Source organism: Pseudophryne corroboree, chromosome 6 (assembly GCF_028390025.1).
Source record: "Pseudophryne corroboree isolate aPseCor3 chromosome 6, aPseCor3.hap2, whole genome shotgun sequence".
NCBI lineage: Eukaryota > Metazoa > Chordata > Amphibia > Anura > Myobatrachidae > Pseudophryne > Pseudophryne corroboree.
Genome location: NC_086449.1, coordinates 341,062,372 through 341,077,348, shown reverse-complemented (window position 1 = coordinate 341,077,348; position 14,977 = coordinate 341,062,372). Strand labels below are relative to the sequence as shown.

The 14,977-nt window shown below is 48.0% G+C and overlaps 1 protein-coding gene across 12 annotated transcripts in view; it reads left to right on the top strand.

Annotated features, from left to right (window-relative positions):
- Positions 1-14,977, top strand: part of NEO1 (neogenin 1) — a 243,252-nt gene that overhangs the window by 155,017 nt on the left and 73,258 nt on the right. For all 12 annotated transcript variants that reach the window (XM_063926482.1, XM_063926474.1, XM_063926473.1 and 9 more), the window contains exon 2: positions 7,244-7,561. In XM_063926482.1, the coding sequence (XP_063782552.1) occupies positions 7,244-7,561 (318 nt within the window). The remainder of the gene's footprint in view (positions 1-7,243; positions 7,562-14,977) is intronic.

Below are 14,977 nucleotides of genomic sequence, written 5' to 3'. Positions count from 1 at the left end.
TACATTGATTGGCAAAATTGCTGCCTGCAAAGTGGCACGTAGGGCGACGGAGAGACAGCTAGAGTCTGAGTGCAGGGATCTGGAGACCCGCTATCTGACCGAGGGGACCTCTGCGCTGAAGGCTCGCTGGCTGTTGGCTCAGGAGGCCTGGCTGACTCACCTTTCGGACAAAAATGCACGCTCCCTCTTGTTTAGGGCTACTAATATATATATGCAGGCGGACAGACTAGGTAGTTTACTGGCCCATTTCGTGCATTATGACCGACCTGGGACTACGATAGCGCAGATGACTGGGCCGGACGGTTCCACGGTAGATAACACCCCTGACATTGCACAGATGTTCCTCTTATACTTTAGGGAGGTTTATGATACTTGGCTGACATGCTCCATGGAGGACTTAGACCTGTACCTGACGAAAATTCCCCTTTCTAAACTTTCCCCCGAGGCTAGGGACACGCCTTTGACTCTGGAGGAGGTGACGGCGGCGGTGGAGATGTCTCCCAGTGGCAAGTCCCCGGGTAGTGACGGTATTCCCACGGAGCTGTATAAACAGTACATACAATTCTTTGGCCCGAAGTTGCATGAAATGTATGCTGATATATTTACCACTAATCACCTTCCTCCCTCAATGTCCGAGGCTGTCGTTATAGTGCTCCCAAAACCCGGAAAGGACCCCAAACCTTTGGAGTCCTACAGGCCGATCTCTCTCATCCCTACCGATGCCAAGATCCTGGCAAAAATTCTGGCGCTCCGGCTCAACTTAGTGATTGAATCTATAATACATCCGGATCAATCCGGCTTCATGCCCGGGAAATCCACGTCCATTAATTTGCGCAGGCTGTACACTATTTTGCAGGCCCCTCATGACTTCCCCACAGACACGGTTGTGGTCTCATTGGATGCGGCCAAGGCATTCGACAGCGTCGAGTGGCCTTACCTGTGGGGAGTCATGAGAAGCATGGGCTTTGGCCCTAATTTTATACAGTGGATCAAATTGCTATATCAAAATCCACGCGCCAGGGTCTTGGTCAACGGCTACATTTCCTACTCCTTTCCTTTGACACGGGGCACCAGACAGGGTTGCCCCCTTTCTCCTGCCTTGTTTGCCATAGCCATCGAGCCCCTGGCTTGCTTGGTTAGGTCGCACCCGGACATTGGGGGAGTTGACACGGATACATGCACTGACAAAATAGCCCTCTATGCGGATGACTTGTTGTTATTCCTCCATGATTACATGGTGGATATGCCTACTGTGTTGCAGGTCATAGAGACTTTCGGTGGTTTTTCTGGTCTCCGTATAAACTGGTCCAAATCATTTATAATGCCCATTATGGGCTCCCCCCCCCCCAGGTCCCGAGGCTCTCTCTGCCGCTATGCTGGACAGGCCAGTTTAAGTACCTTGGGATCCAAGTTACTAATGACCCCTCGGACTTTATACCCTTGAATCTTGACCCACTTGTACAGCTGATTGTACGCAAGTCGAGAGCTTGGTGTAAACTCCCGCTGACAATGACGGGTAGGGTTAGCCTCATTAAAATGGTAGTGGTGCCCAAACTATTGTATGTTCTCTTGCAATCCCCTGTGTACATCTTTCCAGCCTTCTTTAGGAAATTAAATAGTATCATAGCGTCCCTGATCTGGGCCAATAAAAGGCCTAGGGGGGGGGGGGGGTCCTTCTATATTCCTGCCTCCTATTGTCTTTCAGGCCATGAAGATCTGGCTAGCTTTGAAGAGTCTGCTCGGGTATGATGGTGTGGACCCAGATACTCCCCTTTGGCACTCCGCGTCGCTCCATGACCTGGGGTCTCTGGAGGGTGGGGAGGTGTGGGCTCCGTATTCGATAACTTTAATGTCCCAGCTGTATAGTGATGGTTCATTGAAATCGTTTCAGCAATTAAAGGAGGAGTTTGGACTCCCGAACTCTTACTTTTACAGATTTTTACAGCTCAGGCACGCCTTGCAAGCACAGTTTGGAGACTCTCCCCCGGCGCTCCTCCCCTTCCCCATAAAAACTTTTCTACATTCACTGGGTCAAGTTAAGGTGACCTCCTTCACCTACTCGTACCTTCTTAAAACAATTCATGCAGACCCGCTCTCGAATCTTCGGGAGCGCTGGGAGTGTGACTTGGGCCCCATAGATGTGGAAGATTGGGAGGTTGCGCTGGGTAACTCGAGCCAGGTCACCAAATCATTACGGTTCCAACAGATACAGCTCTTTATTTTGCACAGATCATATATGACGCCAAGTAGACTGGCCAGATATGGGGTCGAAAACATCTCTTTCTTGCAAATGAAGTTAAGCGAGGGTATGTAGATAGAATTGAGGGTTATTAAGAGTTGTGTGTAAGCAAGAAACAGTCTGATTTCCTATGGATCCCTTGCACCAAGGATAGTGCTGGTGTAAGTATGCTTGATAATGATGACCGCTATTTAACCAAGCGTTTGGATAGGGGCAGTGTGGTAGTAAAGATACAGCTCTGTATACAAATATCTGCATTTTGTTCAGCGCATGCAGTGTGTTTGTGCAGTTAGTCCTACTATGTATAATAGCTGCCTATTGTTTGAATAGTTCTTATGTTTATACATTTCACTTTTTTTATTATTATTATTATTATTATTATTATTATTATTTTGTTGGTCAGTTGTGCTGAAGCTGAAAGTCATATTTGACAATATTTACATTGCTGTCAATGGTGTCTCAATTAAATTGCAGGAGAAGGGAGGTTAGGGTTGGGAACCAGGGAGGGAGGGATAGGTTTATGGCACATAGAAGGGGGGGTTAGGTTTAGGCAGCAGGGAAGGGAGAGTTGGGGTTAGACACCACCCAGGAGGCTTAGGGTTAGGCACCCACAAGGGAGGGTTAGTGTAGGGGGCAGAGGAGGTTTAGAGGACATTAGAGGGGGCTGACGGGATGCAGCTGTTGGTATCAGAATCAGATTTATTGGCCAGGTATACTTGCGTATACTAGGAATTTGTCTTTGGTTAGCTATACAACAGCCAAGTAGGTAACAGATAAGCGGGGGGGCGGCGGCAAGTAAAGTCATACAGATAGGCATACCGTAGGGACACAAGTTAGTTACATGTGCGTTTAGTCAGTCAATGTTCAGGAGTTCAGCAGGCGGACCGCTTGGGGAAAGAAACTTTTGAGGCTTCTGGTGGACCTGGTGGGAATGGCCCTGTAACGCCTGCCTGAAGGAAGCAAGTTAAACATGCTGTGGCAGGGGTGTAGCTGGTCTTTTACTATCTTCGTTGCCCGCTTTTTAGCTCTGGACAGGTACATGTCCTGGACTGAGGGAAGGTCGGGCTCGATGATCTTCTCTGCGGTTCTGACCACCTTTTGAAGCCTGCATCTGTCCCTCGCACTGGCGGAGCTGTACCATACCAGTATCAAGGAGCAGAGTACCGACTCCACAATCGCGGAGTAGAAGAGGAGCAGAAGCATCTGTGGGATGTTGAACTTCCTTAGTTGCCTGAGGAAGAACAACCTCTGGCGCGCTTTCCCGACAGTGGTGTCAGCGTTGGACCCCCATTTAAGGTCACGGGAGATTGTGGTCCCTAGAAACTTGAAGGAGTCCACTAGCGATACCACACTCTCAGCAATCGTTAGCGGAGGTGCACTAGCTGACTTCTTCCTGAAGTCGACTATCATCTCAACAGTTTTGAGGGGGTTGAGCGCAAGGTTGTTGTGGGTACACCACTGGACCAACCGGTCTACTTCCAGTCTAAAGGCCGATTCGTCCCCATCCTTGATGAGGCCGATGACGGTGGTGTCATTGGCGAATTTGATAATCTTTACTGATTGCACCTCTGTTGTGCAGTCATTTGTGTACAGGGAGAGAGCAGGGGGAGAGGACACAGCCCTGAGGGGCCCCTGTACTAATGGACCGGGATTGAGAGGTGGATTCCCCTGCTTTCACCACCTGTGTTCTATCTGTCAGGAAGTCTACTATCCAGGAACAGGTAGCTTCTGGGACCCCTAGGTGAAGTATTTTGGGGTGTAGGATGCTGGGGACGATTGTATTGAAGGCCGAGCTGAAATCGACAAACAGGACCCTCGCGAAGGTACCAGGAATATCTAGGTGCTGTAGAATGTAGTGCAGGCCCAGGTTGACTGCATCCTCGACACACCGATCCGATCGATAGGCGAACTGTAGGGGGTCCAGTTGGGGGCCAGTCACAGTTTTCAGATGATTCAAAACCAGACGCTCAAACGTTTTCATGACCACAGACGTCAGTGCTATCGGCCTGTAGTTGTTCAGGTTCGTGATAGAGGGTTTCTTGGGGACCGGGACGATAGTAGACCTTTTGAGGCAGGAAGGGACTTTCTGTAGCTGCAGTGATTTGTTGAAGATCTTGGTGAATATGGGGGCGTGCTGACCCACACATGCTCTTAGGGCAGATGGTGACACTCCGTCAGGACCCGGAGCTTTCCTGGGTTTGGCCCTTTTGAACAATGCGTCCACCTCTTCTTAGGCGACTTGCAGTGCCTGGAGTTGGCCGTCTGTGTTCGGGGCATCGTAGAGGTGATTGTTTGGGTTGCAGGGTACTTCTTTTGCAAACCTGCAATAAAAGTGGTTCAGTTCGTCTGCTAGTTCTTGGTGCATGGTGGTGGACTTTGATGTTTTCTTGTAGTTGGTTATGTATTGCATTCCTTTCCTTTGTAACCGCTGGCATCCTGTCCATCGGTAAATCATACTGAACCCATTATATGCATGTGTTATTTTGGGAAAATGGAGAGAATAATTACTGGCTGTGCTCTTGCCATATATCGGAAATTGGGTTTACATTGTGAGATTATAGTGGTGTAAATCAGTGGTACAGTTGGTAGTTGTCTCGATAAGCATTTTGCAGTAAGTGTTGCTGCTACTTGTCCTGTTTAATAAGAATTGATTGTTTCATGTACCAGTGTGACAGCTCTTCTCTGGGCTCTATCTAACCACTGTCATGCTGTTTAAAGGAAAATGTGAGTAAAAGGGGGGGGTGGGGGGGGGGATTGTAGGACACGATCTGCCTGCCCTTACACAGACTTGTTATGGAAGAACTGCTGAGCTAGCTGAATTTCACGGTGGGGAGAAGTGAGTTGACACACTGCCACTGTGCCAGCCTCTGTCTATGCCATTGTATGCACTACTTACTAAGTATTATACTCTGCTGCCGAACAGATGTTCAAAATGCCAAGAGCAACATCAGCCATTCTCCCACCACACACGCAGGCCGTGTCACCGCACATGGCGCTTTTATTTGAGAACATGATGTACAAAATATACCTGCTTTTATTAGTGGTGTTATGTTACTGTAATGAAGTATCCTGCATATTATTATAGTCATTTATTTATATAGAGTGCCAATGATTATGCAGAGAATATTTTGTTCCTGCAGCAGTGGAGCTTACAGTCCAAAATTACTAATACACACGTGCGCACACAGTAGGGTACACGTCGTCCGCAGCCAATTAACCTTACAGGTATGTTTTGGAGTGTGGCATAAAACCAGAGTACATAGAGGAACCCCATGCAATCACTGGGGTGAACATGACCCCAATGCTGTAAAGCTGCAATGCTAACCATATGGACGGAAGTGTGTTACACACTCACAATGGTGTTTTCAGCACAAATTGGACAATTTCGATTTAAGCTTTTTCTAGAAATACAGTCTATGAGGTCATAGTAATGCATATGTTAACTGATTTGTCTACATTGACTTGGCCAATGCATCTTCTTAAATCAAACGTTCTTTATGGGAAGTCTGCAATAAGATGGTTAACCAATATTCCCATGGTCCCTTGTGTGGAAAGTCCTTTGTAGGAAAGTAGAAGGGAATCCTTATACCTAACAGAGCCTTTTATAGTTTGTGTGTGTGTATTTCTCTCTATTTGCTCCTGCTGAAACTTGTTATGTAAAAGTTATTTTTGTTTAGTATATACAGTATGTAAGAGGTGCTTAGTTCAAACACAGATGTATTAAGCCGGTAGAAGGCATAAAGAAGTGATAAAGCGGTGATAAGTGCAAGATGATAACTCACCAACCAATCAGCTCCAATATGTAAATTAACAGTTATGAGCTGATTGGCTGGTGCGTTATCACCTTGCACTTATCCCCGCTTTATCACTTCTTTATGTCTTCTCCAGGCTTAATACATCTGCCCCATTGCTTAATCAAGGCAACAAAGTTTCACTATTGTTGGCAGTATAGATCCTGTCCCATTGATGTTTGCGTGTATATTTAGTTGTTTAAGCTCCACATGGAAAGCAATATGGTTTTCAATGTTCATATTGATAGATACAGTAATGCAGAGGTAAAAGCCTCTCGGCATAGAATAAACTGTTTACTTATCCTTTACAAAGTAATTTATTGGAAGAGGATTAATCAGCAGTATACTCAGAGCAGGGCCGGTTCTTAGCCTTGTGGCGCCCCGGGCAAAATATGGGGGCGTGGCTTCAAATGGGGGCGTGGTCACAAAGCTGAAAGAAAAAATAAATTAAAAAAAGTATACTTACCATCCCCGTTCCTGATCCAGACCGCTGCAGACCCCCATCCGCTGGCGGCGCCGCTCTTCTCCTCTCTTCAATCTATGGGAGAGATGTTATTACGTCTCTCCCATAGAACAGCATAGATACTAGAGGTCAATTATGACCCCTAGTGTCTGTGCCACTATGCTGTGCGGTGCGCGATGACGTCATCGCGCATCGCACAGCAAAGGTCCTCTACATGAAGGGAAACTAGACCGTAGCGTCTAGTTTCCCTTCATGGAGAGGACCTTTGCTGTGCGGTGACGTCATCGCGCACCGCACAACTAAGGTCCTCTCAATGAAGGGAAACTAGACGCTACGCGTCTGGTTCCCTTCAAAGCGGGGGGGGGGGGGGGGGGGCACAGCAGGGCACTGCGGGGGGCACAGTGGCGGACCTTGCCCTGGTGCGGCGCCCTCCGGATGGCGCCGGCGCCCTCCGGAAGGCGGCACCCCGGGCAAAAGTACCGCTTGCCCGTGGCAAGAACCGCCACTGACTCAGAGCACTTGTATACCATAAGGCACCTGAAAGTAAATACTTGGATATTCTATTTTCTGTAGTAAGTTTTGTAATTTCTGTTAGGTTTGTGATTTGTTTTACAGTAGAAGTGATTTTATACTAGTTGCAGTTATGTAGCATCTACAGATTAGCCTTAGGGGAGAAATGATTATTGTTAAAGGCTGCAATTTCTGTATCACTGTTCAGTCTAAATGATATCCTCTTTGTGTCTTTGACAGGCTCGGGGTTCAGGACGTTCACCCCTTTTTATTTCCTGACTGAGCCAGCAGACACTGTGACACTTCGTGGAACTCCTGCAATCCTAAACTGTTCTGTATATGCTGAGCCAGCAGCAAAGATTGAGTGGAAAAAAGATGGAACTTTTCTAAATTTGGTGTCTGATGATCGGCGCCGGGTACTTCAAGATGGGTCTTTGTTCATTACCAGTGTGGTACACTCCAAGCACAACAAGCCAGATGAGGGCATCTATCAGTGTGTGGCTACAGTGGACAGTTTGGGCAGTATCGTAAGTCGCACTGCACGACTCTCTGTTGCAGGTGAATACTCCAGAAAGCAATGTAATGTATGTGTGTGTCCTAACCATATATTCATGTACAGTTGTGAATGGCAAATTCTAAACAATAACCGCACTGTAGAGTCATGCAACAGTGTCATTTAGATGCAATAGGCTTTATTCCCAAAGCACTTAAATTAATGTTTGTTTAGTTACTAATACTGATAATGCAGTGTGAAAAATTGAGTGTCCAGTAAATGTTTTATAATAACATGTAATAAAAAGGGACAGGGGTGACAAACATGGAAGGTAAAAATTAATTTAGCCACATAGTACTGCGCCCCCTTCCTCTCCCCTCATTCAGTACAGGATTGTACAGTCTCACGTTGTAATAATGAACAGAGTATTGATATCTGGTATCTCTAATTGTATCGCATGGGCTGTATGAGGTGAAGGGTTACAACACCAAGTGCCTGAAGAGACTCCACATTCACACCCAGTATAGTCTTGCTGGCAGCATCTGTTACTGGCTTCTTTCAGCGTTGCCATCTCTCTGCTGTTTTTATCCTTTTTTTTTTCAAACTTTTTGCCTTTGACTTGCACATTCCTCCAGGCAGGTGAAGTGAATGAGCTGAAGTAACAAGATGTATTTAATCAAAAATAAAACCCTGGAATTATTGGGGAACAAATTAGAGTTAATTGAGTGGAAAGGGTAACATTTTTCTGTGACCTCACAACAGGGCTGTTCGTAATGTTGCTCTGATATATTAGTGTTCTTCACATGGGTGTAGTATGGTATGCCGGCGGTCGGGCTCCCGGCGACCAGCATACCGGCGCCGGAATCCCGACCGCCGGAAAACTGACTGCTGGGCGAGCGCAAATGAGCCCCTTGCGGGCTATGTGCACCACGCTGTCTATTCTCCCTCCAGGGGGGTCGTGGACCCCCAAGAGGAAGAAGAAGTGTCAGTATGCCGGCGGTCGGGATTCCGGCACCGGTATACTGGTCGCCGGGAGCCCGACTGCCGGCAAAGTGAAGACCACCGCTTCACATATTAGTATATCAGATATTCATGAGGTAGTCAAGACAGCTAAAAGACCTTGCCATCATGAATGACCTTCTACCTAAACTATGTGGATGTATTGGTGTCAATCTGTGCAATCCGACTCAATAGGCAGAAGGGGGGAAATGGCTGAATTTCAATAAAAATAAATGAGCCCTCACGTGCCTCATATTCCAGACTTTTTATCCTGCAGTTACTGTAATTTTACATATCTCTGAGAAGCAGGGTTGGGTGTGCCGCTATGTAGGCTCTTGTGCCACCACTCAGGTGATCCAGATGCACTGAAGTGGTTTTATTGATTGATTGAGATCTAATGGTTTCTTTATTCCGCTTGTTGCAAGTTCATATTGTCAGAAAGAAACACATAGGCAATGCAAGGAAAACTTATTGTACCATGTACAGTACATCACATTAGAGAGCACCAATATTATTTTTACACATTTAAATTATATGGCACGTTTTATGTCCTACATAGCCATTTGAATTGCCCATCCTCTGTGCTCCTCATGCATACTGATGCTTAGATCGCGCCTATTCATGTTTTTATACATTGTAACAGGGTCAGGGGAACCAGTACCATCTCATGAGGTAGATGGCAGTGTGCAGCAGTTGAGAGATTAAACAAGTCTCTTGATTTGGTACCACTGACCTCAACCAGTTTTATTGTGCAGTAAAACAGAAAAAAACCTTAAAATAAAATACCTTGGCGACAGGATTATCCTGTGTTTAGTGCCAAACTCACTAAAAAAAATACAAGGAAAAGTTTACCAGGCCCAGCTCATTGGTTTTGCACAGTAAGTTTCTCTCTAACAGAGACACCATAGTCTCTCCTCTTTCCCCAGGCAGTGTGAGAGCAATGATCAGGATGACAACCCCTTTAACACACCCATACAGATGAAAGCCTTAATTAGCCTTCTGTGAGGATAAAAGCCCAAAGATCCGAACTGGGCCTAAATGGATGGAGACCCCCTGCCCTCTCTTCTCACATCCAACCCCAGCATCCCTTATCTGGTTCCTGCAAAAAAGCTCTCAGCAGAACCAACACAATATTCTTAAGGTTTTAAAACGCAAAGGTAAGAAACCTGGGGCAAACATATCTGCCTTCCACCACTGTTCCAGTGATGTTGTCACAACACACATTGCCCTATCCTAGTTAGTCAAATCAATTGAAACCAGTACTTTTAAGAAACCATAGAAATGTACGTTGGCAAAGCTAATGTGGTTTTGGTATTTAATCTTGCTTTGTTGTTTTAAAAAGTATAAGGGCCGTATTCAATTAGATGCAAAATCGCGTTTTCACTGTGTTTTTACCGTGAAAATAGACTTGCGCGCTCCTACTATTTGCCTATTCAATTGCAAATTTACAAAAACAGGATTACTGTGAAAATTGTTGCTGGCAGTGAAAAATGGTAAAATTTGCCTGTACATCCCCCCCCCCCCAAAAAAAAAAAAAAAACCTAAACTAACATCGGATCACAGTATAGAAATGTATTATTAGGTGTAATAAAAGTATTTCTCTTACGTCCTAGAGGATGCTGGGGTCCATATTAGTACCATGGGGTATAGGGGGTGATTCCGAGTTGTTCGCTCACTAGCAGATTTTAGCAGCATTGCACACGCTAGGCCGCCTCCCTCTGGGAGTGTATCTTAGTTTAGCAGAATAGCGAACGAAAGATTAGCAGAATTGCGAATAGAAAATTCTTAGCAGTTTCTGAGTAGCTCGAAACTTACTCCTACACTGCGATCAGCTCAGCCCGTTTCGTTCCTGGTTTGACGTCACAAACACGCCCTGCGTTCAGCCAGCCACTCCCCCGTTTCTCCAGACACTCCCGCGTTTTATCCTGGCACGCCTGCGTTTTCCGCACACTCCCAGAAAAGACCGTTTCCGCCCAGAAACACCCACTTCCTGTCAATCACACTCCGATCACTTCAACGATGAAAATTCTTTGTTCGGACGTGAGTATCTACTAAATTTTGTGCTAAAATACTTACCGCATGCGCACTGTGTACCATGCGCATGCATATTTTTGCCTTAATCGCTCCGTTGCGAAAATCGGCAACGAGCGAACAACTCGGAATGACCCCCATAGACGGGTCCACCGGGAGCCATTGGCACTTTAAGAATTTAACAGTGTGGGCTGGCTCCTCCCTCTATGCCCCTCCTACCAGACTCGGTTTAGAAAATGTGCCCGGAGGAGCCGGTCACAGCTAGGGGAGCTCTACAGAGCTTCTTTAGAAAAGTTTATTTTAGAGTTTATTTTACAGGGAGGCTGCTGGCAACAGCCCCCCTGCATCGAGGGACTGAGGGGAGGGATCAGTGTCTGCCCTGCGGGGTCTGAGCCACTGTCTCCGCTGACTGGACACTGAGCTCCAGAGGGGATAGATCGCTTCCCGCCGCAGGGGAACGCTCACCCCAGGAGCATACCGCCACCCCCTTACAGTGCTGAAGTGTGGCGAGTGAGTCACCGACCCCCTAGCAAGCGGGCCGGTGTTAAGATGGTGGCTACAGGGTAGGAGCGCAGTACTAACTGTGCTCCGGGGACTCAGTGGTACTTGGTGCGGCGCTGTGAGGGGCGCCGTGAGCCGGCGCCTTTACCCTACACTGACCAGAAAGCCTGTCTGGGTCCGCGGATCTAAGCCAGCACAAAATCCTCAGGCCAGTATAATCTTGGAACAGCGGGAAGACAGCGCCATTAAGGGGGCGGAGCTTCTCAGAGTGGACCCAGCAGCGTTCAGCGCCATTTTCCTGCCTGCAGACACGCTGCCAATGGAAGCGCAGTCCCTCCAGAGCACCTCCAACTATCTGTACGGTACCAGGGGGTTGTAGAAGGGAGGGGAGGCTGTGTAAAGACTGTGTCACCTATTAAGAGACACAGTCAGCGCTGGTTAAGGGTCTGCCTATACCTATATAGCGCTGTGTGTGGGTTGGCTCCAGACTCTGCGTCTCTCTGCCATTCTTGGGGGGGCGGGGGGGGACTCTGTCTGCCATGTACCCTATGTGTGTGTGGGGTGTACAAGCAAACATGTCTAGAGACTCTGTCTCATATGCTGCAGAGGATTTATCTTTTCAGTAAGATCCCATCCCATGTAATCGGATTGCACTGTTGTAGCGCAGATCCCAGCTAGAGAACCGGAGTGGTTAGCTTCTCTTAGTGGGGCTATTTCTCAGGGTTGCAAGGACTGAGCATGCAACTCTATGGCAGTATGGTCCGATACTGCTCCCTCTGGGCCCCCTGCGGTACATTCTCACAAACGTGGTCTTGCCAAAATTATGCAGGATGACACAGATACCGATTCTGACACAGCAGACGATGATGGGGATGTGTCGAGGGGGACAGCATCACTTGCTAAGGAGGTGCAGTTGATGATTGATGCCATGCGGGATGTGATACATATTTCTGACACACCTCCTGAGCAGGTTGAGGAGGCCTTTTTCACAGACAGTAAGAAGGCCCCTCTCGCCTTCCCGGCATCTAAGGAGTTAAATGCTATATTTGAAAGCCTGGGAAAACCCGGAGAAAAAATTCCAGATCCCTAAAAGGGTTCTGGTTGCTTTTCCCTTCCCGGAAGATTATAGAAAAAAATGGGAGTCCCCGCCTATAGTTGACCCCTCCTGTCTCTAGGCTGTCAAAACAGGTGGTCCTACCAGTCCCGGAATTTACCACGTTGAAGGACCCGGCAGACCGCAAAGTGGATGATACGCTCAAATCCATATACACGGCTTCATGGGCTATACTGCGGCCTACTATTGCCTGTGCATGGATTTCAAAAGCTATAGCAAAGTGGTCAATCACTCTGCAGGAGGACTTGATTACGATGTATAAAGGTGTCGTTGATTTATTTTTACGTAACATACAGGATTCTGCAGAGTTCCTGGTAGAATCCATGAAGGATCTGGGTTCCATGGCTGTAGGGATCACCTCCATGTCCGTCTCGGCACGCAGGGGTCTCTGGCTGCGCCAATGGTCTGCGGACGCGGAATCCAGGAAAAGTGTGGAGAGCCTACCCTATACAGTTCAGGCTTAGTTTGGGGAGGCGCTGGATGCGTGAATTGCCACGGCTACCACGGGTAAGTCTCCTTTTCTCCCCTCAGCTGCAGCGGCTACGAAGAAGCCTTTTACTCCCAACACGTCACAGTCCTTTCGGCCCGCTAGGCCTAGAAAGAACAAGCCCTCTCACACCTTCTTTAGAGGTGGTCGTGCCAAATCCAAAAAGCCTGCTCCCGTAGGTTCCCAGGACCAGAAGCCTGCTTCTGGTACCTCGTCCTCAGCATGTCGGTGGACCGCACAGCCTGGAGGTAGGTCAGGTGGGAGCAAGACTCCGGCATTTCAGCCACGTCTGGGTGTCGTCTGGCCTGGACCCCTGGATACAGGATATTGTGTCCTGGGGGTACAGGCTGGAGTTTCAAACTCTCCCACCTCACTGATTCTTCAAATCAGGCTTGCCGACAGACAGAGCTGTTGTACGGGACGCTATCCAAAAATTGATAGTATCCGAGGTCATTGTTCCAGTTCCACCTCATCAGTTGAACAAAGGTTACTATTCGAACCTTTTTGTGGTACTGAAGCCGGATGGTTCAGTCAGGCCAATTCTGAACTTGATATCTTTGAACCCTTATCTCAGGGACTTCAAATTCAAAATGGAGTCTCTGAGAGCAGTTATCTCAGGACTGACGGAGGGAGAGTTCCTGGTGTCCCTGGACATCAAGGATGCGTACCTTCACATTCCCATTTGGTCGCTGCATGAGGCTTATCTCAGGTTTGCCCTGTTAGACGATCACTATCAGTTTCAGGCACTGCTGTTCGGTCTCTCCACGGCACCGAGGGTCTTCACCAAGGTGATGGCAGAGATGATGGTTCTCCACAAGCATGGGGTGAACGTAATTCCATATCTGGACGATCTGATCAAAGCATCGTCCAGGGAGAAGTTGTTAAGATCCATTGCGCTCACGACACATCTGCTCAAGGAGCACGGTTGGATCCTGAACCTTCCAAAGTCTCATCTGGAGCCGACAAGGAGGCTGTCTTGCCTGGGGATGATCCTCGACACGGAGGTGCAGAGGGTGTTTCTACCGGTGGAGAAAGCGTTGGTGATTCAGACAATGGTCCGGGATGTCTTGAAGCCTGCCCGGGTATCTGTTCATCAGTGCATCCGCCTTCTGGGGATGATGGTTGCCTCCTATGAGGCTCTGCAGTACGGAAGGTTTCATGCTCGATCCTTTCAACTGGATCTCTTGGACCAGTGGTCGGGATCTCGCCTACATATGCACCAGAGGATACATCTGTCACCAAAAGCCAGGATTTCGCTCCCCTGGTGCCTGCAACTACCACACCTTCTGGAAGGACGTAGGTTTGGAGTTCAGGACTGGATCCTTCTGACCACGGATGCAAGTCTAAGAGGTTGGGGAGCAGTCGCTCAAGGGGAAACCTTCCAAGGAAGGTGGTCAAGTCAAGAATCCCTTCTTCCGATAAACATCCTGGAGCGAAGAGCCATATGCAACGGCCTTCTTCAAGCAGCACACCTCCTGCAGGTTTGGGGTGTTCAGGTGCGGTCGGACAACGTGACCACAGTGGCCTACATAAACCGACCAGGTGGAACGAAGAGCAGAGCTGCAATGTCAGAGGTGACAAGAATCCTCCTCTGGGCATAAAGGCACGCTGTAGCAATGCCAGCGATCTTCATTCCGGGAGTAGACAACTGGAAAGCAGACTTCCTCAGCAGACACTATCTCCATCCAGGAGAGTGGGGCCTCCACCCGGAGGTGTTCGAGGAGGTAACCGATTGGTGGGAGGTTCCTCACATAGAAATAGCCTCCCGCCTCAACAAGAAGCTGCGGAGGTATTGTTCCAGGTCGAGAGACCCGCAGGCAGTGGCAGTGGACGCACTAGTAACACCGTGGATGTTCACGTCCGTGTATGTGTTCCCTCCACTTCCTCTGATTCCAAAAGTTCTACAACTGATAAAAAGAACAAAGGTTCTGGCAATCCTCATTGCTCCAGACTGGCCAAGGAGGGCTTGGTACGCGGATATGCTGGATCTACTGCTGAAAGATCCAGGGCCTCTTCCTTTTCGGGAGATTCTGCTGGGGCCGTTCGCTTATCAAGACTTACCACAGCTACGTTTGACGACATGGCGGTTGAGTGTCAGATCTTAGCTCGGAAGGGTATTCCGAGCGACGTTATTCCTGGCCTGATACAGGCTAGGAAGGGGGGGTAACATCTAAACATTACCATTGAATTTGGAAAAAAAATGTGTCTTGATGTGAATCCAAGAAATTTCCTGCGGTGGAGTTTCAACTTGGACGGTTTCTCCTTTTCCTGCAAGCAGGTGTGGATATGGGCCTGAAATTGGGCTCCATTAAGGTCCAGATCTCAGCTTTATCCATTTTTCTTCCAGAA